At 38.6% G+C, this 27,268-nt stretch overlaps 1 protein-coding gene across 2 annotated transcripts in view; it reads left to right on the top strand.

The window, feature by feature from the left end:
• ALG6 (ALG6 alpha-1,3-glucosyltransferase) overlaps positions 1-27,268 on the top strand; it is a 70,822-nt gene that overhangs the window by 12,495 nt on the left and 31,059 nt on the right. For both annotated transcript variants that reach the window (XM_030913146.1, XM_030913147.1), the window contains exons 3-7: positions 16,040-16,124; positions 21,328-21,417; positions 23,513-23,601; positions 25,395-25,477; positions 26,137-26,201. In XM_030913146.1, coding sequence (XP_030769006.1) covers positions 16,040-16,124; positions 21,328-21,417; positions 23,513-23,601; positions 25,395-25,477; positions 26,137-26,201 — 412 coding nt within the window. The remainder of the gene's footprint in view (positions 1-16,039; positions 16,125-21,327; positions 21,418-23,512; positions 23,602-25,394; positions 25,478-26,136; positions 26,202-27,268) is intronic.

Genomic DNA, 27,268 nt, shown 5'->3' with positions numbered 1-27,268 from the left:
TATGTGTCATTGGAGGTTGGGAGAATTAATGAATAACATCTGTGATTCTGCTGAGATATTTTTCCTTCTGTTGATTAAAATACTATTTTTGGTATCCTAATTTGTATTGTTTTGTTTTTAAGAGGCGGGTTTTCACTGTGTTGCCCAAGCTGCAGTAGAGTGACTATTTACAGGGTGTGATCATCAGGCACTATAACCTTGGGCTTCTGGCCTCAAGTGGTCCTCCCATCTAGCCTCCCACTGGAAATGGATCATTTTTATATATTGTAAAATCTCTCAGCTTGTACCACTGCTCCCAGCTCATAATTTCTTTTATTGTTGTTTTTAAAAAGTTTTTTGCTTTTAATTTTTATGGGTGCATAGTAGATGTACATATTCATGGGTCACATGAGATTTTTTAAAAAATTTATTTATTTATATTTTTATTATTTAAAATTTTTATTTTTTTTATTTTTTTTTATTATACTTTAAGTTCTAGGGTACATGTGCATAACGTGCAGGTTTGTTACATATGTATACTTATGCCATGTTGGTGTGCTGCACCCATCAACTCGTCAGCACCCATCAATTCATCATTTATATCATGTATAACTCCCCAATGCAATCCCTCCCTCCTCCCCCCTCCCCCCTCCCCATGATAGGCCCCAGTGCGTGATGTTCCCCTTCCCGAGTCCAAGTGATCTCATTGTTCAGTTCCCACCTATGAGTGAGAACATGCGGTGTTTGGTTTTCTGTTCTTGTGATAGTTTAATTTTATTGTTATTTTTTGAAATGGAGTCTCGCTCTGTCACCCAGACTGGAGTGCAGTGGTACCATCTCGACTTACTGCAACCTCTGCCTCCCAGGTTCAAGCAATTCTTTTGCCTCAGCCTCCCAGGTAGCTGGGACTACAGGCATGCGCCACCACGCCAAGCTAATTTTTGTATTTTTAGTAGAGATGGGGGTTTCACCATGTTGACCAGACTGGTCTCGAACTCCTGACTTCAAGTGATCTGCCCACCTCAGCGCCCAGCTGATTATTTATTGTTTATTTATTTATTTTGCAACAGAGTCTTGCTCTATCACCCAGACTGGAGTGCAGTGGTATGATCTCGGCTAACTGCAACTCCACCTCCCGAATTCAAGCGATTCTCCTGCCTCAGCCTTCTGAGTAGCTAGGATTACAGGTGCGTGCCACCATACCTGGCTAGTTTTTTGTATTTTTAGCAGTCGGCGTTTCACCAGGTTGGCCAGGCTGGTCTCAAACTCCTGACCTCAGGAGATCCACTCGCCTCGCCCTCCCAAAGTGCAGGGATTACAGGCATGAGCCACTATGCCCAGCCTCTTTTTATTTTTTTGAGACAGAGTCTTACTCTGTTGCCCTGTGCTCCGACATAGGCTGGAGTACAGTTGTGAAATCTTAGCTCACTGCAGCCTCTGCCTCTGGGTTCAAGTGATTCTCCTGCCTCAGCCTCCCGAGTAGCTGGGATTACAGGTGCTCATCACCATGCCCTGCTAATTTTTTTGTATTTTTAGTAGAGATGGGGTTTCACCATGTTGGCCAGGCTGGTCTTGAACTCCTGGCGATCTGCCTACCTTGGCCTCCCAAAGTGCTAGGATTACAGGCATGAGCCACCATGCCTGGCCATTATTTTACTTTTTAGATACAGTGTCTCACTATGTCACCCAGGCTGGAGTACAGTGGTGCCATCATGGCTCACTGCAGCCTTGACACCCTGGGCTCAAGTGATCCTCCTACCTCAGTCTTACAGGTAGCCAGGACTATAGGCACATACCACTGCACCTGGCTAACATGAAATATTTTGATACAAGCATACAATGTGTAATAATCACATTAGGGTAAATGAGGTATTCATTATCTCAAGCATTTATTCTTTATTTGTATTATAAACATTCCATTTATACTTTTAGTTATTTTAAAATGGTACAATAAATTATTGTTGACTGCAGTCACCCTGTTGAGCTATCAAATACTAGATCTTATTCATTCCGTGTAATTATGTTTTTGTACCCATTAATCTTCCCCACCCCACCCATCCTTCTCAGCCTCTGGTAACCATAATTGTGTTCTTCATCTCCAAGAGTTCAATTGTTTCAATTTTTAGCTCCCACAAATAAGTGAGAACATTGAAAGTTTATCCTTCTGTGCCTGGCTTGTTTCACTTAACATCATGACCTCCGGTTCCACCTATGTTGTTGCAAGTGACAGGATCTCATTCTTTTTTATGGCTGAATCCATTTGATTTATTCATTCGTCTGCTGATGGACACTTAGGTTGCTTGCGAATCTTGGCTATTGTGAACGGTGCTGCAATACACACGAGAGTGGAGATATCTTTTCAATATATGGATTTCCTTTATTCTGGGTGTATACTCAGCAGTGAGATTGCTGGATGTTATGGTAGTTCTATTTTTAGTTCTTTGAGGAACCTCTATATGGTTCTCTATAGCGGTTGTACTAATTTACATTCCCACTAACAGTGTACAAGGGTTCTCTTTTCTCCACATCCTCACCAGCATTCATTATTCATTCATTATTGTTTTCTTGTAGTAGTTTCATAGTGTGAGGTCTTATATTTAAGTCTTTAATCGATTTTGATTTGATTTTTGTATATGATGAGAGATAGGGGTTTAGTTTCATTTTCTGCATATAGAAATGGCTTTTGGATAAAAGCCATTTTACCTGGGTGAGATGATGTCTCATTGTAGTTTTGATTTGCATGTCTCTGATGATCATTGATGTTGAGTACCTTTTCATATGCCCGTTTGTTATTTGTATGTCTTCTTTTGAAAAATGTGTATTCAGATCTTTTGCCTATTTTTAATTGGATTATTTGATTTTTTTTCCTATTGAGTTGCTTGAATTCCTTATATATTTTGGTTGTTAATCCCTCGTCAGATGGGTAGTTTGCACATATTTTCTCCCATTCTGTGGGTTCTGTCTTTGTTGATTGTTTCCTTTGCTGTGCAGAAGCTTTTAAACTTGATGGATCCCATTTGCCCATTTTTGCTTTGGTTGCTTGTGCTCATAGGGTATTACTCAAGAAATTTTTGCCCAGACCAATGTCCTAGAGAGTTTCCCCAGTGTTTTCTTGTAGTAGTTTCATAGTGTGAGGTCTTATATTTAAGTCTTTAATCGATTTTGATTTGATTTTTGTCTATGATGAGAGCTAGGGGTTTAGTTTCATTTTCTGCATATAGATAATCCAATTTCCCCCCAAAGACACTCTCTTTTCCCCATTGTATGTTCTTGACACCTCTGTCAAAAATGAGTTCACTGTAGATGTGTGTATTTGTTTCTGGGTTCTCTATTCTGTTCCATGGTCTAGGTATCTGTTTTTATGCCAGTACCATGCTGTTTTGGTTACTATAGCTCTGTAGTAAAATTGAAGTCAGTAAAATATATTTCCTCCAGTTTTGTTCTTTTTGCTTAGGATAGTTTTGACTATTTGGGATCTTTTATGGTTCCATATAAATTTTAGGATTATTTTTTCTATTTCTGTGAAGAATGTCATTGGTAGTTTGATGGAGATTGCATTGAGTCTGTAGATTGCTTTGGGTAGAATGGACATTTTAATGATATTGATTCTTCCAATCCATGAACATGGAATATTTTCCCATTTTTTGGAATTTCTTTCATCAGTGTTCTACAGTTTTTTATTAAAATCTTTTACTTCTTCTTCTTCTTTTTTTTTTTTTTTTTTTCTGAGATGGAGTCTCGCTCTGTCACCCAGGCTGGAGTACAATGGCATGATCTTGGCTCACAGCAACCTCCACCTCCCAGGTTAAAGTAATTCTCCTGCCTCAGTCTCCTGAGTAGCTGGGATTACAGGCGCATGCCACCACACCCAACAAATTTTTGTATTATTATTATTATTTTTTTTTTTTAGTAGAAGCAGGATTTCACCATGTTTGCCAGGCTGGTCTTGAACTCCTGACCTTGTGATCTGCCCATCTCGGCCTCCCAAAGTGCTGGGATTACAGACGTGAGCCACCACGCCTGGCCTTGAGACACTGTGTTTGGCCTGATCTTTTATTCTTTAGTTAATTCCTAGGTATTTAATTTTATTTGTGGCTATTGTAAATGGGATTTTTAAAATTTCTTTTTCAAATTGTTCACCATTGGCGTATAGAAATACTACTGATTTTTGTATGTTGTTTTTTTTTTTTTTTTTTTTTTTTTTTTTGAGGCAGAGTCTCACTCTGTCGCCTGGGCTGGAGTGCAGTGGCCGGATCTCAGCTCACTGCAAGCTCCGCCTCCCGGGTTTACACCATTCTCCTGCCTCAGCCTCCCGAGTAGCTGGGACTACAGGTGCCCGCCACCTCGCCCGGCTAGTTTTTGTATTTTTAGTAGAGACGGGGTTTCACTGTGTTAGCCAGGATGGTCTCGATCTCCTGACCTCGTGATCCGCCCGTCTCGGCCTCCCAAAGTGCTGGGATTACAGGCTTGAGCCACCGCGCCCGGCCTGTATGTTGATTTTTTATGCTGCAACTTTACTGAGTTTGTTTTACAGTTCTAATAGTTTTTTGATGGTGTTTTTAGGTTTTTCCAAATATAAGATTGTATTGTCTGCAAACAAGGATGATTTGACTTCTTCCTTTCCAGTTTGTGTGACCTTTATTTCTTTCTCTTGTCTGATTGCGCTAGCTAAGACTAACAGCACTATGTTGAATAACAGTTGTGAAAGTGGGCATTCTTGTCTTGTTCCAGATCTTAGAGGAAAGGCTTTTAGTTTTTCCCCATTCAGTATGATACTAGCTGTGGGTCTGTCATATATGGCTTTTATTGTGTTGAGGTATGTTTTTTCTAAACTCAGTTTTTTGAGGGTTTGTGTCAGGAAGGGATGTGGAATTGTATCACATACTTTTTCAGCATCAATCAAAATGGTCATATGGTTTTTGTCCTTCATTGTGTCGATTTGATGTACCACATTGATTGATTTGCATATGTTGAACCATTCTTGCATCTGTGGGATTTGTCTGTGGGGTAATGATGAATGATCTTTTTAATGTATTGTTGAATATAGTTTGCTAGTATTTTGTTGTGGATTTTTGTATCAATGTCCATCAGGGACATTGACTTGTAGTTTTTTTTCTTTTTTTAGTATGTCTTTTTCTGGTTTTGTTATTAGGGAATACTGGGCTTGTAGAATGAGTTTGGAAGTATTCCCTCCTCTATTTTTTTTTTTTTTTTTTTTTTTTTTGAGACGGAGTCTCGCTCTGTCGCCCAAGCTGGAGTGCAGTGGCCGGATCTCAGCTCACTGCAAGCTCCGCCTCCCGGGTTCACGCCATTCTCCTGCCTCAGCCTCCCGAGTAGCTGGGACTACAGGCGCCCGCCACCTCGCCCGGCTAGTTTTTTGTACTTTTTAGTAGAGACGGGGTTTCACCGTGTGAGCCAGGATGGTCTCGATCTCCTGACCTTGTGATCCGCCCGCCTCGGCCTCCCAAAGTGCTGGGATTACAGGCTTGAGCCACCGCGCCCGGCCCCTCGTCTATTTTTTAGAATAGTTTGAGTAGGACTGATATTAGGCTTTTTCTTTAAATGTTTGGTGAAATTCAACAGTGAAGCCATCAGGTTCTAGGCTTTGCTGGGAGACTTTTAATTACTGCTTTGATGTCATTGCTTGTTATTAATCTGTTCAGGTTTTAGATTTCTTCATGGTTCAGTCTTGGTATGTTGTATGTGTCTAGGAATTTTTCAGTTTCTTCTAGTCTTTCCAGTTTATTGGCATATAATTGCTCATAGTAGTCTCTGGTGATCCTTTGAATTTCTGCAGTATCGGTTGTAATGTCTCCTCTTTAATCTCTGATTTTATTTATTTGAGTCTTCTTTCTTTTTTTCCTAGTCTGGCTAAAAGTGTCTCAATTTTGTTTATCTTTTCAAAAACCAACTATTTGTTTCATTTAACTTTCAATTTCCATTTATTTCTGCTCTGATCTTTACTATTTCTTCTACTGATTTTGTGTTTATTTTGCTCTAGTTTTTCTAGTTCTTTAAGATGTATCATTAGGTTGTTTATTTGAAGTTTTTCTCTTTTTTGACATAGGCACTTATTGCTGTAAACTTTCCTCTTAGTACTGCTTTCACATATCCCATAGGTTTTGGTATGTTGTGTTTCCATTTTCATTTGGTTCAAGAAATTTTTAATTTTTCTTTTTAATTTCTTCATTGGCACACTGGTCATTCAGGATCGTATTGATTAATTTCCATGTGTTTGTACTGTTTCCAAAATTCCTCTTGTTATTGATTTCTAATTTTATTCCATTGTGGTTAAAAAGGATACCTGATATGATATCAGTGTTTTGAATTTTTTCAGACTTGTTTGTGGTCTATCATATGGTCTGTCTGTGTGCCAAGGAGAAGAATGTGTATATTCTCTAGCCATTGGATGAAATGTTGTATAAATATCTGATAGGTTCATTTAGTTCACACTGCAGATTAAGTCTGATATTTCTTTTTTTTTTTTTTTGAGATGGAGTCTCGCTCTGTCACCCAGGCTGGAGTGCAGTGGCCGGATCTCAGCTCACTGCAAGCTCCGCCTCCCGGGTTCACGCCATTCTCCTGCCTCAACCTCCCGAGTAGCTGGGACTACAGGTGCCGCCACCTCGCCCGGCTAGTTTTTTGTATTTTTAGTAGAGATGGGGTTTCACCGTGTTAGCCAGGATGGTCTCGATCTCCTGACCTCATGATCCCCCCCCTTCTCGGCCTCCCAAAGTGCTGGGATTACAGGCTTGAGCCACCGCGCCCAGCCAAGTCTGATATTTCTTTATTGATTTTCTGTCTGGATGATTTGTCCAGTGCTGAAGTTGACATCTCCAGCTATTACCCTATTGGAGACTCTCTCTTTAGCTCTAATAATATTTGTTTTATATATCTAGGTGCTCCAGTGCTGGATGCATATATATTTACCATTGTTATATCTCTTGCTGAATTGATCCCTTTGTCATTATATAATGGCCTTCTTTGTTTCTCTTTTTTTGTTTTTGTTTTTTGGAGATGGAGTCTTGCTCTGTTGCCCAGGATGGAGTACAGTGGCGTGATCTCGGCTCACTGCAACCTCCTGCCTCCTGAGTTCAAGTGATTCTCCTGCCTCAGCCTCCCAAGTAGCTGGGACTACAGCTCGCACCACCACGCCCAGCTACTTTTTGTATTTTTAGTAAAGAAAAGGTTTTGCCACGTTGGCCAGGCTGGTCTTGAACTCCTGACCTCAGGTGATCCACCCGCCTTGGCCTCCCAAAGTTCTGGGATTAGAGGTGTGAGCCACTGTGCCTGGCTTCTTTGTCTATTTTTATAGCTTTTGTCTTGAAATCTGTTTTGTCTGATACAAGTATAGCTACTCCTGCTCTTTTTGGTTTCCATTTGCATGGAATATCTTTTTCCATCCTTTTATTTTCAGTCTATGTGTGTCTTTACAAATGAAGTATATTTCTTGTAGGCAACAGACTGTTCAAGCGATTCTCCTGCCTCAGCCTCCAGAGTAGCTATGATTACAGGTGTATGCCACGTGCCTGGCTAATTTTTTTGTATTTTTAGTGGAGACAAGTTTTCACCATGTTGGCCAGGCTGGTCTCGAACTCCTGACCTGAAGTGATCTGCCTGCCTTGGCCTCCCAAAGTGCTGGGATTACAGGCATGAGCCACCGCGCCTGGCCTAAGTGAGGTGATCTTGGCTTACTGGAACCTCCACCTTCCAGACTCAGGTTATCTTTCACTTCAGCCTCCCAAGTAGCTGAGACTATAGGCACATGCTACCGTGCCCAGCTAATTTTTTATATTTTTGTAGAGATGGGTGTTTGGCCATGTTCCCCAGGCTGGCAAATAACATCTTATAACTCATTATTTTAAGCTAATGATTACTTAATACTGATTGTAAAAACTAACAAATAAGCAAAGAGAAAATTAACAAAAACTCTACACTTTAACTTTATTCCCCTGCTTTGTAACTTTTTGTTGTTTCTATTTATATTTTATTCTGTCTATGTCTTGAAAAGTTATGGTTATTATTTTTGATAGGTTAAACTTTTAGTCTTTCTACTCAAGATATGGGTAGTTTACAAACCTTAATGACAGTGTACTTATTATTACCAGTGAGTTTTGTACCTTCAGATGATTTCTTATTGCTCGTTAATGCCCTTTTCTTTCTGGTTGAAGAACTCCCTTTAGCATTTCTTGTAGGATAGGTCTAGTGTTGATGAAGACCCTCAGCTTTTTTTGTCTGGGAAAATCTTTATATCTCCTTCATGTTTGATGGGTATTTTTTCTGGATATACTATTCTAGGATAAAAGTTTTTTTTCTTTCAGCACTTTAAATATGTTGTGCCATTCTCTCCTGGCTTGTGTGGCTTCTACTGAGAAGTCTGCTGCCAGATGTATTGGAACTCCTTTGTATGTTGTTTCTTTTTTCTTGCTGCCTTTAGGATTTTTTCTTTATCCTTGACCGTTGGGAGTTTGACTGTTAAAAAGTCTTGAGGTAGTCTTATTTGCATTAAATCTGCTTGGTGTTCTATAACCTTCTCGTACTTGACTATTGATATCTTTCTCTAGGTTTGGAATGTTCTCAGTTATTATCCCTTTGAATAAACTTTCTACCCTGATCTCTCTCTCGCTATTCCCTCGCTAAGGCCAAAAGCTCTGGGATTTGTCCATTTGAGGCCGTCTTATAGATCTGCTAGGCATGCTTCGCTTGTCCTTCTTTTTTCTCTTTTGTCTCCACTGACTGTATATTTTCAAACAGCCTGCCTTCGAGCTTACTACTTCTTTCTTTTGCTTGATCAGTTCTGCTGTTGAGAGACTGATGCATTCTACAGTATGTCAATTGAATTTTTCAGCACCAGAATTTCTGCTTGATTTTAAAAAATTATTTCCATCTCTGTTAAGGATAGGATTCTAAATTCCTTCTCTGTTATATCGTGAATTTTTTGAGTTTCTTCAAAACAGTTATTTTGAATGCTCTGTCTGAAAGGTCACATACCTCTGTCATTCTGAGATTGGTTGCTGGTGCCTTACTAAGTTCCTTTGGTGAGGTCATGTTTTTCTGGATGGTCTTAATGCTTGTGGATATTCATCTGGATATTGAAAAGTTAGGTATTTATTATAGTCTTCACAGTCTGGGCTTGTTTGTACCTATCCTTCTTGGGAAGGCTTTCCAAGTATTCATAGGGAGTTGAGTATTGTCATCCATGGTCTCTGCAGCCATATTTGCATTAGGGGGCAACCCAAGCCCAGTAACACTGTGACTCTTGCAGGCTCATAGAGGTACCACTTTGTTGGTCTTGGGTAACAAATCTGAGAGAATTACTTGGATTACCAGACAAAGACTCTTGTTCTTTTCCCTTACTTTCCCCCAAAAGAAATGGAGTCTCTCTCTCTGTGTTGAGCTGACTGAAGCTGGAGGAGGGGTGACATAAGTACCCATGTGGCCATCACCATTGGGACTGTGCTACACCAGACCTGAAGCCAGCACAGCACTGGGTCTTACCCAAGGCCTGCAGCAGTCACTGCCTGATTCCTGCCGATGTTCACTCAAGGCCCAAGGGCTCTTCATCAGCAGGTGTTGAATCCAGCCAGGCTTATGTCCTTTCCTTTAGGGTGGTAGCTTCCCCAACCCACAGCCTATGTTGGGTCAGAAATGCTGTCTGGGAGCCAAGGCCTGGAGTTAGGATTCTTAATCAGGAGCTCTGGGACTCTGGGACTCCAGGAGTCTGCCTGGTGCTCTGCTTCATTGTGGCCTGAAGCTAGGGCCTGGAATGGGGGAGTCAGAACTCTGCCTGGTACCCTATTTTGCTGTGGCAGAGCTGGTATTTAAGTTGCAAGACAAACTTCTCTTTTACTCTCCCATCTCCTTTCCCTAAGCAGAAGGAAGGAGTCTCTCCTGGAGGGGCAAGCCGTGCTGCCTGGGGTTGAGGGAGGGGTGATGCAAGCACTCCCCTGGCTGCCCCAGCTGGTGTCTAACTAGGTCATGTGCACCCCACGTCCACTACCTCTGAGTCCAACACAGCACCAGGACTTGCCTAGGAAGTCCTTGTGGCCTAAACTGCCTTTCAAGTTTATTTAAGACCCCAGAGTGCTTCAGCCTACAGTGGTGTGCCCATCTGGAACTCAGGTTCTTACTACTGGGATGGACCATTCCCTTTTGGCTAGGACTAGCCTAATGCTCCCTCCATAGGTACCAGCTGAATTCTGCCCTGTGTTGCTTTCTGCTGTGACAAGCAGGACTGAGTTCCAGTGTAGAGTCCCACAGTCACTGCATTCTTCCTCCCCCAAACACACAGATTCTCTCTTCATGCTATGCAGCTGCTGGGGAATGGAGGAGAAGTGATGTTGACAATTCAATACTGTCTTTCTTACCCTCTTCAGTGCCTCTTTCCTTGATATGATGTTAAAACTAGGTGCTGTGATTGCTCAACTGATTTCTGGTTCTTAGGAAGTTACCTTCTTGTGGGGATAGTTGTTGAATTTGGTGTTCCTGCCAGGGGGACAGTCACCGGAGGGTTCTCTTTGGCCATCCTGCTCTGCCTCCTCTGTCATAGTTTGTTTTTTTAATATGCTTATTTTAGTTTGCTTTTGGCTTATCTTGTTTTAAGATTGTAATTAAGAAGCACTTACAGGAGAGGAAACATACATTTTCCTTCTGTCCTTCTAGGTTCTCTACTGTGCCCATGTAACAAAAGACAGATTAACAAGACAAAAACATACACATTTGTTGAATATAAGTTTGAAGCCTTCAGAAGGAAATGAAGACCTGAAGAAACAGTTAAACCTGAATGTTTTTATACTAACTTTGATGAAGGGTGGAGAGTTGTAGAAAATGTGATAGGGCAATAGGGTATGAGTCAAGAGTAGTAAACTGGGGAAACTTGGTAAAGCCTGTTCATGTTGGTTCCTTTGGGTATCCTTTCACCTTTGGAGATAAGGATGCTTCTTTTCTCTGGGGATAGGGAGGGCACCTCTCACATGAGGATTTTATGATCTGCCTCAGGGGATGGTCAGTTCTTCCTACACCTGCCCTTCCTCAAATTCCTTTAGCTTAAAATATTCAATATGCCAAGGTGCTGTATTTTGGAGTTGCATGTTCAGAACTCCATCACACTCAAGTGTGGAAACTCAGGTTAGCTTGCTTAGCATCAATGCATTATTCCTCCTTTGGAACTGTATGTATTATTTAGGAAAATGGCTTATGTATATTATTGTCATTTAATTTTTTTCTGAAATTTCTATCCCTTACCTTTTTAGAGATGCTTATATACATTAATTTTCAGAGACCTAAAAATATTGAATAAATACTGCTTATTGCTTTTAAACAATCCATGGGGAGTAGAAAAATTCTGATTTTAGTATTGATTATTTACCGTTTCTTTTTTTTTTTTTTTTAATTCTGATCTCTCTTTTTTTTTATTATTATTATACTTTAAGTTCTAGGGTACATGTGCATGACATGCAGGTTTGTTACATATGTATACTTGTGCCATGTTGGTGTGCTGCACCCATCAACTCGTCAGCACCCATCAACTCATCATTTACGTCAGGTATAACTCCCAATGCAATCCCTCCCCCCACCCCTTCCCCATATTTACCGTTTCTTGTAGAGATTCACAGTTCCTCTATACTTGATCCAAAGTGTTACCAGCGTCTTTAAGGCAAATGGCAACACTTGAGCTGGGGAGTTATTTTATTTTAATAACGTTTTTTCCCCAAAGCTGCATTGACTGTTTGAGGAGAAAGTCAGTTTTTGTAGCACATCAGTTTTTGTAGAGAATCGGTTTTTGTAGCACATCAGTCATTACTAAAGTATGACTGTGTTCTGTTTAACTGCTTGTTTCTTTCTACTATCCATTGCTATGGAATATATAAAAAGATGATTTTTTTTTTCTTTTTTTTTTGAGACAGAGTCTTGCTCTGTCACCCAGGCTGGAGTGCAATGGCGTGATCTCAGCTCACTGCAACCTCTGCCTCCCAGGTTCAGTTGATTCTTCTGCCTCAGCCTCCCAAGTAGCTGGGATTACAGGCACGTGCCACCACACCCCGCTACTTTTTGTAGTTTTAGTAGAGATGGGGTTTCACCATCTCTAAAACTAGGTGCTGTGATTGCTCAATCACAGCAGTTGGTCAGGCTGGTCTTGAACTTCTGACCTCCGGTGATCTGCCCACCTTGGCCTCCCAAACTACTGTGATTATAGACATGAGCCACCATACCCTGCCAAAAGGAAGATTTTATTATGGAAAATTTTAGCCAAATTCTCGTTTCTAAAATGTTTAAAATTTTAATTTAAAGGCAGTTAGTAGGTATTGTTAACAACAAAACTACCTGTTTTTATTTTATTTATTTACTTATTTTTTGAGATGGAGTCTCGCTCTGTCGCCCAGGCTGGAGTGCAGTGGTGCGATCTCGGCTCACTGAGAGCTCTGCCTCTGGGTTTACGGCATTCTCCTGCCTCAGCCTCCCGAGTAGCTGGGACTACAAGCGCCCGCCACCACGCTTGGCTAATTTTTTGTATTTTTAGTAGAGACGGGGTTTCACCGTGTTAGCCAGGATGGTCTCAATCTCCTGACCTCATGATCCGCCTGTGTTGGCCTCCCAAAGTTCTGGCGTTACAGGCATGAGCCACCGCGTCAGGCCAAAACCACTTGTTTTTAAAATTCAAACATAATTATGAATAGTTCAGCAATTAATAAAATGAACGTTTAAGTAGTGCTTAAGCCCATTTTCCTGAGAATGAGACAGAATTGAAGCTGAGTAAATATACATTAGTGTGTTTTCTTTATGTAATTCTGAATCTTATGTAAATGAATTTGTAGAATTAATCACTGTGGAAGGAATCCTTTTTGCCCTTCCCAAGTGAAGCTCCCATAGGTACAGTTGGGTTGTCCTTCTGGGTTGCTTTAAGGGCACTTTAGCAGTTTTAAAAACTTAAGTACTAATTTCATAGCCAGTGTCAGCTGAATTTATTGAAGTAGGTCAGACTCTGGATAGGAACTTGTTTCCCAACCCTAAAGAGAGTCATTATCCATTCTTCTATTTGTTAGAGAATGGTAATAAATTCTTCCACATTGACCACAAGTCTAGAGCAATTTCAGAAAATCTAGATAGTTGGATTTCTTCAGGTATAGGAAATTACTTAAGATTCTCTCAGACTTTTATTATCCCAGTGGATTGAAAACAAAAACAAAACAAATAAAAAGAAAAGTCAACTCCTTTCCACCCCCAAAGAAGCCATATTCAATGGTTGTATTCTTTAAAATACAAACTTATATCCCTCCCTGCCCCCATCCCATCCCCCAGCCAAAGAATACACATGCAAAAATGCAATTAATTCTTTGGGGAACTCTTTTCTTAAAAAAATTTTATTATTGTAGGTTTTTCTTCCTCTCCAGTTTAATTAAGCAAGCTTTTAATGTACTATATGCCTAGCAATATTTCCTTTGGACACTGGAAAATCAGTTTCTCTGCCTATAGGATATAAAATTCTTATCTCGGTAGCAATTAAGAAATAGTATAGTCATATGATAAAACATATGGTAACTGAAAGTATAAGTATTATGAGAAATCCATAATTAGTGATCAATATGTTTTTAATTTATGAAGGAAGGCTTCATGGAAGATTTAGGATTTCAGATGATGCTTGAAGGTTGGATATGAGTTGATAGAAAAATGTATAAAATATGGAATAAGAAGCATGAACAGAAACTTTGAATTTCAAAATGCCAAATAGTCACTTAAAGATGTTTTTGGGTAAGAACTCATATATGGCACTGTGTTAAAGCAGCCTCGGCAAAATTAATTGGTCTGCCATCACAAATTAATGTTGCAGATCAGTAAGTGAAAAATCAGGGACTCACAAACTCGAGTCTTTTGAACTTAAATGTCCTTGCTGTATTAACATTCACTGATAACCTATGAGGGTGGCATTGAGAATCTACTAGGTGCTGTTACATTCTGAGACTATAAAACTTAATAAGACATGTTTCTGTCAGAGATATAGAGAGACAGAGACACACACACGTGTGTGTATACTATGGTTAATTTCTTGTGCAAATCACTCAAAGTATATATGCTATAGAAAAGTTAATCTGCATTTCCCATGATTGTCTCATAGTGGGAATATCTTCTTAGAGATTATACGTTTAAAGAATATTGGTGTAATTTGACAATTAAATACAAACGCTTTACGTTCTAAAACTGGAGAAAGTCTGGATTGGATTTCAGTGAGCAATAATATGTCGTTCTTCAATATGGCACACCTTCCTAATGGGTTAATTAGTACATTTGACTCTATTTGATTTTTACCTTACATGCCAGTTTAAAAAGTTGTGATTATACTGTACCTCTTTGGGCCTTCTCACAATTTTGTAGTCAACTGTTAGTTAAATAGTGAGTGGGTGTTTACTCTTTACTAAATTGAGATACCTTTATATCTTTTTATTTCTTTCTTTCTTTTCTTTTGAGATGGCGTCTCGCTCTGTTGCCCAGGCTGGAGTACAGTGGTGTGATCTCGGCTCACTGCAACCTCCGCCTCCTGGGTTCAAGCAGTTCTCCTCCCTCAGCCTTCTGAGTAGCTGGGATTACAGGAGCGCGCCATCACGCCCGGCTAATTTTTGTATTTTTAGTAGAGACAGGTTTCACCATGTTGGTCAGGCTGGTCTTGAGCTCCTGACCTTGTGATCCGCCCACCTCGGCCTCCCAAAGTGCTGGGATTACAGGTGTGAGCCACCGCACCTGGCCAGATAATACCTATTTCATAGGTTTGTTGTATTTGGCATATAGTAAGCACTATCAAGTGTTAGTTATTAGAAATCCATTATCCCTTATTTGCAATTTTGAAATTAAAATAAACCACAAAGCAACAGTTTTTATACAACTTGACAGCAAAGCCTGATCTAATTAATGTCTTTGTAACATATAGTCTGTTTTTGACTCTATACTTGACCTTATTTATAGATTGTAAAAGTCCTTTGTAATGGCTGGGCATGGTGGCTCACGCCAATAATCTCAGCACTTTGGGAGGTCGAGGCAGGCGGATCACTTGATGCCAGGAGTTTGAGACCAGCCTGGCCAATATGGTGAAACTGGTCTCTACTAAAAATACAAAAATTAGGCAGTTGTGGTGGCACACGCCTGTAATCACAGCTACTTGGGAGGCTGAATCATGAGAACCTCTTGAACCCCAGAGGTGGAGGTTGCAGTGAGCCGAGATTGTGCCACCACACTCCAGCCTGGGTCAAAAAAAAAAAAAAGTCCTTTGTAAAATGCAGACACTTGTGTTACTATTTTATGATACATATTGGGCAGTATAGTTGACAGCCTTATGAAGTAAAAATAAACTTTGATATAATTATTATTAAGTACAGTCAGCCCTTTGTATCCATGGGTTCAATATCTGTGGATTCAGCCAACCATAGATTGAAAATATTCAGGAAATAAAAAAGGATGATTTTGCCTGTACTGAACATGTAGGTTTTTTCCCCTTGTCATTATCTCCTAAACAATACAGTATAACAACTATTTATGTAGCATTTTACATTGTTAGATATTATAAGTAATGTAAAGATGATTTAAAGTATACAAGAGAATGAGCAGAGGTTACATGCAAATACTATGGCATACTATATAAGGGATGAGCATCCATGAAGTTTGGTATCTGTGGTAGTGGGGGGTCCTGGAATGAATCCCCCACAGATACTGAGGGATAATTGTAATGTTAACAATAATTTCTATTTATTGAATGTTTTCTGCGTGCCAGGAACTATGCTGGGTATTTTATATCCATTATGTTATTTATTCCAGTAGTCCTCAGTAGGGAAGTTGTATTGATCCTGTTTTTAATGTGCTGAAGTTTAGGGAGATTAAGTTATTTGCCCATTGTCACTCCAGGAGTGTGCCAGCAGTGCTAGGATTCAGACTTTACCTCTCTGACTTTTTCGGTAACTCCTGTGTTCTTTCTGTAACCTACACTGCCTTAATTTAGACAATTTTCATAAGGAAATAAAAATCACTGATATACTAAAGTACATTGTTGTTTTGCTCTTTTTACCTTTGATCTTAGGTGCTGGAAAACCGCCTATGTTCGGTGATTATGAAGCCCAGAGACACTGGCAAGAAATTACTTTTAATTTACCAGTCAAACAGTGGTATGATAATTTTAACTTGGTTTTCTTGTTTATCATAGTTAATATGGATTGTTTGAAAATATTTAAAAGGACAACACGCTATTTTCTTCATCTTGAACATCCTCATCTCTTGCATACTGGTGCCACATATGTATTGCCTTGCATTTTGTAGGCCTGTCTTGAAATTTGATAGTCCTGAAAGTTAGTTCGTATACTTAGTTAGGTGGGCTATGATGCTGAACTAGAACGTTGATGATAAAACTCTGAATATCTATATGTCCTCTGGACATAAATTATGAAAGCACCATCATAGGCTAAAAACATTTCTTCCCTGTTCCCTCATCCACTGTTTCTCTCGCAAAAGATCACTATGATTGTAACTATAGATAAAAATAGAAGAGGGCTTTGGCCGTAGCTGATGGCTGAATTTGCAGAGCTGAAAAGGGGACCAAAGGGAGAAGCCTACAATAATAGGACTTGTTTTCAACTCTGAAAATTTCACAGATGTCCTTTTGGTTCACCTTTGAATACCCTGCATCTAGTATAGGGCATGGCACATTGTAGACCCTCAATAAAAATTTGTGGAAGGAATGAGTATTTAGGTGTTCGTTTTCTTTCTTTTTTTTTTTTTTGAGACGGAGTGTCACTCTGTTGCCCAGGCTGGAGTGCAGTGGTGCCATCTCAGCTTACTGCAACCTCTGCCGCCCAGGTTCAAGCGATTCTCCTGCCTCAGCCTCCCAAGTAGCTGGGATTACAGGCATCTGCCACCATGCCTGGCTAATTTTTGTAGTTTTTAGTAGAGACGGGGTTTCACCATTTTGGCAAGGCTGGTTTTGAACTCCTAACCTCGTGATCCACCCACCTTGGCCTCCCAAAGTGTTGAGATTACAGGCGTGAGCCACCATGTGCGGCTTAGGCATTCGTTTTCATATGGTCTCATTTCCGTAGCTTTCTCTTTGTATTATGAAGGAGGAGGTCAGCTCTACCCTTCATTGGTTTTATGATACAGTATAGCAAACCTTCTGTTTCTCAGAACTCAGAGAACTTTATAGAAAGTTTTGTTAATTACTATTGCTCTCTATCATAATTGAGCAGTGGTGATTAACCTTAATTTTATATACAAGTCTACCTGAAGTATAAAATAGCAGTAGCTTAGTGGTAAAGAGTGTAGGTGCTAGAGTCAGACTGTCTGAGTTCAGATCCCAGCTCTGCTATTTATTAGCTGTGTGACCTTTGGCAAATTATTTAACTTTCTCAACCACAGTTTTATCACTTGTAGAGTGAAAATAATAGACTACATATTTCACTGGGTTATTGTGAGGACTGAATAAAATGATACATGTAAAGCACTTAGGCCAGTCCCTAGCATGTAATGAACTCTCAATAAATGTTAGCTGTGGTTATAGCATCAGAAATTCATGCCTGTGTCATTTTTATTGAACATATGCTGATAACAGTGATGACATTACTTATTGACTTACTAGATGGCTGGTAGGTTATTCTCTTAAAAACTGGCTATATAAACTGTTCATATTATATTGTTGACTGCTTTTGGCTACTGCTTTTATATAGGCCCTTTATCAGAGAGTTTTATGCAAGAACTTAATATTGAGTTTTCTATTGATAGGTTGCCCCATTCCCTCGTCAGAGTTTGGAGTGTTTCAATGGAAGAGGAACCCGAAACACTGTAAATGTCTCTTAGTAGGGGAATGATTAAATAAAATCTCTTTCTTATGTGCACATTTTTTCTAGGTAGATTCCTAGATGTGGAATCTCTAAAGTAACACCAGAATATCTCTTTCTACATACCCTGACCAACATTTAACAATACCAGACTTTTAAAATTGGCATTTCCTTGAGTAACTGTGACCTGAACATCTTTTAACATATTTATTGATAATTACATTTCTTTTCAAAATTTCTTGTTCATTTCTTTCCCCCGCATTTGTAATGGATGATCATTTTTGTAATGATTTGTATGATTTTTAAATAGTTCTACTAATTTTCTATGCTGTGTGATGAATGACCCCCAAATGCTAATTGCTTAAACACACATTTATTATCGCAGTTTCTTTAGATCAGGAGTTTGGGCACAGCTTAGCTAGGTATTCTGCTCAGAATCTCAGAAGGCTATCATCCAGGTGTCAGCTGGGCTGCAGACTTATCAGAGGCTCAACTGGAGAAGGATCCATGGTCTAAGTTTCCTCAGCCTGTTGGCAGAATTAGTTTCCTTGTATTTGCAAGAGTGAGGGCTTCAGTTTCTTGTTGGGAGCCACTCTTGGCTCCTACAGCTCACATGCCATTTGTTGGTATGTGGCTTCTCCAACATGGCCATGCACTAAAACATGCCAGCTTGCTTCTTTCAAGTCAGTGAGAGGCATTCTGTCTGGTATATATGCTAGCAAGACAGAATCTTATGTATACGTGAAACAGAAGCACAAGAGTGATATCCTGTCACATTTACCATATTGTATTAGTTAGATGCAAGTCTCAGGTCTTGCCTACACTCAAGGGGAGGGGATTGTATGCATGCAGGGGTCTGAACACCAGGAGATGGTGTTCTCCATGGTGACATTAAAGTCTCTCTACCACAACAGTATTGTACCCTTTAATCATTTTCCTCGTGTGTGTGTATGAGTGTATAAAAAGAAGTCTTTTTTCTGTTTGTTCTTGTCTTGTTCTTTAAATGGTGTCTGTTGTCTTATAAAACTTTATACATTTTGATATACGTAAGTTCTCTGAACTGTTCTTGCAACTTTTCTGTAACTTTGAAACTGTTTCAAGTTAAAAAATTTTTTCTTTAAATAAAAATACCAATTATGACTCTGTGGGTTGTTAGAGAAAACTACATCTTAAAGTTAATGGTAACACTCCTGAATGTAATTTTATAATTTGTGTGGCAGCCAGTTTTTTTTTTTTTACTTACTAAATATATATTGAGATGTTCAGTGGGAAAATGCATTTCAATGTAGAAATCGTATTTAGACAACTTTTCAGGTATTAATATATCTAAAGTAAGGCCGGGTGCAGTGGCTCATGCTTATAATCCCAGCACTTTGGGAGACCAAGGCGGGCAGATCATGAGGTCAGGAGTTCGAGACCAGCCTGACCAACATGGAGAAACCCCATCTTTACTAAAAATACAAAATTAGCCGGGCATGGTGGCACATGCCTGTAATCCCGGCTACTCAGGAGGCTGAGGCAGGAGAATTGCTTGAACACAGGAGGCGGAGGTTGCAGTGAGCCGAGATTGCACCATTGACTCCAGCCTGGGCAACAAGAGTGAAACTCCATCTCAAAAAAAAAAAAAAAAAAAAAAAAATATATATATATATATATATATATATATATATAAAATAGTATATAAAGCAGGAGTATCAACTAATTGCTTTGTTCCTACTAATATGTTTTGATGCTTTACATGAAACACTTTTAAGCTATCTTCTTTTATGCCTCTTTCTTCTACTTTATGAATTTCCATAAGAAAGGGGAGCACTGTTATAAACCCTGGATTTTTTTCCTCCTAATCCAACCAATCACTTTATTTTTAGTATATATCGTTGCATGCTTACAACTTACTGTCAGTGCCTCTTCTACTCATCTCCAGTGGATCTCAAGGTTAAACTAAATGAAAAAATAGGTTTTGTCTATTTTCAGAAGCTGAAAACCAAATCAAGTTGTATTGGACAAAATGTGATTCTTGAATTACTTGATGGTTTTCCATTGCTGTATCCATCTTAGTTGTTTTGTGGCTAGCAGCCAATTGGAACTACTATTGAGCACTTTGTGGCAGTCACTGACCTTACAGCTTTACTTGTTTAACTCAATGCTTCAACAGCTCTAAGGCTGATACAATAAAACTTTATGCTATGTAGTAACATGAATTTGGAAATGACACAATTGGTGCCTGTCTTCAGGTATCTCTGTCTAGACAAGTGGGTCCTTTGGTCTCCATTATTTGCCTGGCCCAGTTTCCCAGATTCAAGCTGCCAAAAGGGGCTCCAACTAACCCAGAGATTCTTAGACTCGCTGCTTCTTGGCTTCAAGTCCCAGCCAGACATGGAACCCAAGATTGTTCACATGGATGTTTCTGGAGGAACAGTGGCCACCAGCTGTACCATACTGTAGTACTCTATGCACAGATGTCTTGGCTGTCTAGCATGCCTTGATAATTTTAATCCCCATCTCTTCCATACAAACCTATGTTTTATGTAGCCAACACTAAGAAGAGTAGACCTTCCAAAGATGATTAATAGGTTATTTGATGGGATCATGTTGAATGCTAATTTAAAGAAATATTTTTAATTCAAAAAGTAGGAGATTGTGACAGTGAGGAATTGTGACCCATTTGAAATAAGTTAGGCCAGGCATGGTGGCTCACACCTGTAATCCCAGCACTTTGGGAGGCTGAGGTGGGTGGATCACTTGAGGTCAGGAGTTCAAGACCAGCCTGGCCAACATGGTGAAACCCCGTCTATACTAAAAATACAAAAATTAGCCAGGCCTGGTGGTGGGTGCCTGTAATCAAAGCTACTTGGGAGGCTGAGGCAGAAGAATCGCTTTAAAAAAAAAAACCCAGGAGGCGGAAGTTGCAGTGAGCGGAGATCGCACCACTGCACTCCAGCCTGGGTGACAGAGCAAGACTCCGTCTCAAAAAGAAATAAGCTTATTAACAATGGTTATTTGTAGGTTATATAGTTTGGCTTCCACTGTTGTAAAGTATTCTTATGATTGAGAAAATAAATTGAAGAAAAAGCTGCCTAGTTATAAAGGACATGATTAAGAAATTATGTTAACTTAATTTTTATTCCTTGAGTCATGATAATTGTGTATAGTTCCTTCACATTCTGGCCAACCAGAGGAGCCTATCAATTTGTGGATGTTAGACCTAGTTGTCTTCCTAAAATTCAGAGAACCTTGCATGTAACGAGGCTCTCCTTACATGTTGGTTGAATTGATTACAAACAGTCCTATTCTTTTTGTTGTTGCATATTTTTGTTGTATAAGTGTTAGTCATTGATGAAGTCTACTAATAATAGGATGACAGTAAATCCCAGTTTGCCTAGGAGAGTCCTGGTTTGTGTCTATTGACATGGCTTAATTGTTAATAGCTTAATAATTAGTAAATTACATTATTAAGCTTAAATAAATGATGTTAAATTATAAGTCTACTTCTTGAATATTGACTAACGGAATGGTGCTTTCTTCTTTCTTTTTTTTTCAGGTATTTTAACAGCAGTGATAACAATTTACAGTACTGGGGATTGGATTACCCACCTCTTACAGCTTATCATAGTCTCCTATGTGCATATGTGTAAGTTTTTCTTTCTTAATGTGACTCTAAATTTTATGCCCTTGGCAGATTTAGTAAGAAGCAGTGTGATGGGTCTTTCTTGACTAGAGGAGAGATTGCTTGTAGCTGCTATTGTTTTTTTTTTTTTTTTTTTTTTTTTTGAGACAGAGTCTCGCTCCATAGCCCAGGCTGGAGTACAGTGGCGCAATCTTGGCTTACTGAAACCTCCACCTCCCAGGCTCAAGCAGTTTTCCTGCCTCGCCTCCTGAGTAGCTGGGACTATAGGCACCCGCCACCACGCCCGGCTAATTTTTGTATTTTTAGTAGAGACGGGGTTTCACCATGTTGGCCAGGCTGGTCTCAAACTCCTGACCTTAAGTGATATGCCCGCCTCAGCCTCCCAAAGTGCTGGGATTACAGGCATGAGCCACCGCACCCAGCCGCTGCTACTGTATATTACAAATGGGTTTTAAGATATAACTGTCGGCCGGGAATGGTGGCTCACACCTATTATCCCAGCACTGTGGGAGGCTGAGGTGGGTGGATCACGAGGTCAGGAGATTTAGACCATCCTGGCTAACGTGGTGAAACCCCGTCTCTACTGAAAATACAAAAAGTAGTCAGACATGGTAGCACATGCCTGTAGTCCCAGCTACTTGGGAGGCTGAGGCAGGAGAATCGCTTGAACCTGGGAGGCACAGGTTGCAGTGAACTGAGATTACGCCACTGTACTCTAACCTGGGCAGCAGAGTGAGACTCCATCTCAAAAAAAAAAAAAAAAAAGAACTATCAAAGTTTGAACATTTCTATAATTTTTTTGGAGGACATCTCTCAAGAAATGCAAAAAAACTAGTTTTGAAGTAGAGATGTTATCCATATGTGTGAACTACTGAAAAATATATCTAATATGTGTTAGTTGTGTATAAGAACTTTTTTTTTCTGGAACAGCTCAAAGTAAATGAAAAATATAGATCCAAATGGTTACTGACTAATCTGTCAAGTTAGAAACTAGAATAACTATAGTGTTTCATTTGTGATTTAAGATCAAAATGGGAATTCCTCATCCTTTTAAAGAAATTGAATAGTTACAGAAGATAAAGAACTTCTGTTTTTGTAGAGACCCAGTTCTACTCTGTAGTGGTATTCCGTCTTAGATTTGAAGTGTGTCAGCAAAAATTTGAGGAACCTCTTCAAATATCTCGTGAACTCATCTTCCTTGTTTAATTTCAACTTTACAGCCGTGTGTCACTTCACGATGGGGATGCATTCTGAGAAATGTGTGGTTAGGTGATTTCATCATTGTGCAAACATCATAGAGGGTACTTTAGGATGCAAAATGGTATAGCCTACTATATCTAGGCTCTATAGCATAGCCTGTTGTTCCTAGGCTACAAACCTGTATAGCATGTCACTGTACTGAATACTGTAGGCAGTTGTAACACAATGGTATTTGTATATTTAAACATATCAACACATAGCTAGAGTAAAAAATGGTAATGTAATCTTATGGGATCATTGCCCTACATATGGTCCATTGTTGATTGAAATGTCGTTATGCAGTGTCATTATGAGTGTATTTCATATTTGCAAAAATAAGCTTCACTGAATTGAAAGTAAACTCTCAAACAGCATTACAGTATTCAGGGTAATTGTGATATGGTTTAAAATTTCATTTATCTTTAAGAATTGTGTTTAGTTTTATGTAATGATTTATGATTATTATAACTGTTCATTGTAGCCAGTTGTTATGATAACTAAAATATTATAGTTATAAACGTGATCCTCTGATCAACACTAGCATATTGCTTTTTACAAAGTATGTGTTTAGTACATGAAATGTGACCTGCCAGATTGTTTTTACACTGGAAGAACTGTGAAGATAGGGCTTGTAGTTACACCTTACATAGTTTTGTTGGAAGATAAGTAATGCAGTTGCTTTTTTTATAGCTTGTCAGTTTCACATGATTAAATAGAGTAAAACTTAAGCATCGACTCTGTTGCTTTATAAGAGAAATGGCCAATTCTCAAAATATTAATAAATTCATACATCTTTAAATATCCTTATTGCTAAATGTTATGAGGAATGAAATATCTGTATATATGCTTTGATTTGCAGGGCAAAGTTTATAAATCCAGACTGGATTGCTCTCCATACGTCACGTGGATTTGAGAGTCAGGCACATAAGCTCTTCATGCGTACAACAGGTAAAAGTGCAATAGGTATTGGATGTAAAATTTGATTTTTTAAAATTTTTGGACAAACTAGTAAAGGTACTATTGTTGTTCTTAGTGACTTTAAAATTGTGCAATTACACATACACATATATTTGTATACATGATCCAAGACCAAATGTATATGTAAGTTAAAACATGAAAGAGTAGAAAGGAATAATTCTGGGTGCTTTACATTTTTTTATCTGACTTAATTCTTTGAACACCCAAGTGAGATAAATACTATTATTCTTACTTTAAGCTGAGGAAACTGAGTGAGGCACAGTTAAATGAAGCAAATAGCTTTACTTGAGGTCAGATAGCTATAAATTGAATCTTTAGTTTTTTAGGGTGTGCTTTAATATCCTAATTCTAAATCTCTTTCATTTTTTCTTAAAGCAAACCTTGCAGTTGTTATCTGCGTAGTTGTGCAGTTTCTAAATTCAATAATCCACTCAACAAATGTTTATTGAGCATCTGTGTGTGCTGTTGCAGGAGTTTGAAAGTAATAAGCTTAGATTTCTTTAAAAGCTTTACATGACTTATGCTTTAATGCCAGCTCAGTCCTTTTCCTTAATTAGTGTAAATGTAGTCAGAGTTTGTTCTCCTTACAATTCATCCAGTCATGGAATGTTAGGCCCAAGAGATAACCTGTTTTGCCCGTCTTTCCCTTTCCCACACCACTGCCCTTCCCCCTCCAATGCTTTAATCCTTTCTGAACCACATACTCACCATGTGATAATTTGGCTTCTGAACCAACATCTATACTTGCAGGGAACTCACAACCTTTAGAGACAGTCTATTCTGTTTTCATAGAGCTCCAATCATTAAAAATGACCCTCCTAAATTGAACTGGCACCAGTCATTACAGATTCTGTTTTCCAGGGTTACAGAGAACAAGTCTGATCCCTTATATCCCTAACATCCTACAGGAATTTGAAGTCACCTCTTCTCTAAGTTAAAGATTCCTATATACTTCAGCTTTTCCTTAGATGAGCAGTTTGTTGAATGTGATTATGGTTTTGAGGTCTCTGTCTGACCAGTCCTTTGGGTGTGTTCCAGTTTGTCAGTGTCGTCTTTAATGTGGCATTTGGAGCTGAACATATTGATAGATTGCAGACAGTTTACTGTCACTTACCTTTTTCTTAACACTATACTTAATGAGGTATAAGAAAAAAATAAGCTCTTTAGACAGCTATGTTATACATCTGAAGAACTTATGTATGCATTTTTCTTTGTTCTAAAGGACTGCATGTTGAAAATTATGAATTGCTTTTCTTTTCTTTTCTTTTTTTTAGTATTTTTTTTCAGTTTTCTCCTCACTTGGGTTTCTCAAGCTCTTTATATGCATTAATTAGCAGAAGTTTATATTTTTTCAATAAAGACTAACATTTTAAAAAGATTTTCTTACACATCACTACATTTCAGTTATTCTTTATGCTAGAAAATTTAGAGTATATAGATTGAGGAAAAAAATATTTCCTTGCTTTGAATATTTTTAATTTTTAAGTCCAAGTCAGAACAAAGAGAGAATGTTGGATACATCTGATTGATTAAATATGTGAATTTGTTAGAGAAAGTTAAGAGACTCCTTGGCAATACAGCAGTTGAAATTAGTCACGGCTGAAGGAACTGAAAAGGGCTGACTGTGTAAAGGACTTGTCCATAGTGGGGCAAGAACCTTGTGTTAATGAATTCTCAATCAGCGTTGGAGGAAGGGAGGCAGTTAATGGGTAGCTGTAAATCCTGATGGACTCATGTTTAAATTTATTTCCTTGTGTTTTCAGTTTTAATTGCTGATCTGCTGATTTACATACCTGCAGTGGTTTTGTACTGTTGTTGTTTAAAAGACATCTCAACTAAGAAAAAGGTAGGTTTTAAAGCAGCCTGACAGTTCATCTCTGAAATGTATTCTTTATTAGTCTAACTATTAAGTATAGACCTTAGGGAAGCCATGCTTTTGGAAAGAGAGTAATTAGGAATATTGTATCTTCTATCAATTTTCACTTCAAAAACATCAACTTATCTTACAGTAATTATTTTAGTGTACTACTAAGATATACTGAATTTTGGAATTTACGTAGTACTGGACTGCATGCCATGTTGAATTTGTTACTTAGCTGGTAAAGCTGAATTTTGAGCTGGCTTGTGAGATTGACCAAACTGAAAGGCATTTTGAAAAGTTGTTGTATATTCTCAGTTCATAGTTATCAAATATTATTTTTGGTCATTTTAGACAGGTTAACGTTAGATTGACTTCTCCAATTTGTATATCTGGAAGTACTTCCTCTGACAAAACCTTTTAGTGATTTTTTTTTTTTCCTTTTTATGGAAGTGTCCCATGTCACCTCCATGAAAACTTCATTGTCTAAAGAGTTGTTTTATAAAAATTGAATATTTTATAAAAAGAAAGTATAACACCTCTGGAAAAGGGGAACATTTGCTAATGTGTTAGATAAAAACCACGCTTTTACTCTGCTTGAATGTGTAACAGATTACTTTCTTATCTCACAATATTTTTGTTTACAGATTGCTAATGCGTTATGCATCTTGCTGTATCCAGGCCTTATTCTTATAGACTATGGACATTTTCAGTATCCTTTACTAATGTAGAAATGAAGTCAGTTGCATATTATGAAATCTAGACTCAATGTGTACAATGCTGTCATCTAGTAATGTCTTATTTGATAGTGTGCTTATATGAACTATTTCACAATAATATAAAAGAATCTCTTCACTAAGCTTTTATTTGAAGAGTAAAGTACAGATTTATTAAAAGTAGAATTGCTTTTTCATATTGTTTCGCTTGGGAACAGAATGTTGGTAAATGATTAGCTCTTTCTGGGGAGGTGGCAAAAGAGTGCCAAGTATGGTTATACTCTTGTAATTCTAAAGTGTAAGATGTCTTCTATCCTTTGCAAATGCTGTCTGACATGAAAAAAGGAGAATGATCTCACAGTTTTATGTTTTAAAATATTTTTTTCTATCAGATAGTAGTAGCCAGAAGCTTCAGGAAACTAAAACTGAATAATCAAAATATGGCTTTTGTATGTGTATTTTTTGATGACTAAAATAAGGAACATTCAAACAAACAAAGCTTAGAGAATAAATTGGTAAAAATCTGTATATATCTATCCAATTTGTCTTATAAGTTATCGAATATTATTACCTGTCTCCATCTCTCTTAAAGGAAAAAAAAGACATTACACAGCAACATGATTATTTAATTAATAGCTTTTCCTTTTGATGCCAGTCTTGTTTTAGTTATAATAAAACTAATAGGTATATCTGTCAAAGGACTAACAAATAAACGATATTCAAGTCTGTAGTTGTTTTTATCATATATTTTATATTCTGTCCACTTTACTAATTTAGTTTTTTAAAAATTTTGGCATTGCTTACGGGATCATGGCTATCAAATACTCTGATAATATCAAGAACAGGGATAGTGCCGGGCGCGGTGGCTCACGCCTGTAATCCCAGCACTTTGGGAGGCGGAGGCGGGCGGATCACGAGGTCAGGCGATCGAGACCACCCTGGCTAACACGGTGAAACCCCGTCTCTACTAAAAATACAAAAAATTAGCCGGGTGTGGTGGTGCGTGCCTGTAGTCCCAGCTACTCGGAGGCTGAGGCAGGAGAATGGCATGAACCCAGGAGGC

Source organism: Rhinopithecus roxellana, chromosome 12, assembly GCF_007565055.1.
Source record: "Rhinopithecus roxellana isolate Shanxi Qingling chromosome 12, ASM756505v1, whole genome shotgun sequence".
NCBI classification, from domain to species: Eukaryota; Metazoa; Chordata; class Mammalia; order Primates; family Cercopithecidae; genus Rhinopithecus; species Rhinopithecus roxellana.
Note: the sequence above shows the minus strand (reverse complement) of the source record. Positions and strands in the feature narration are given on the sequence as shown.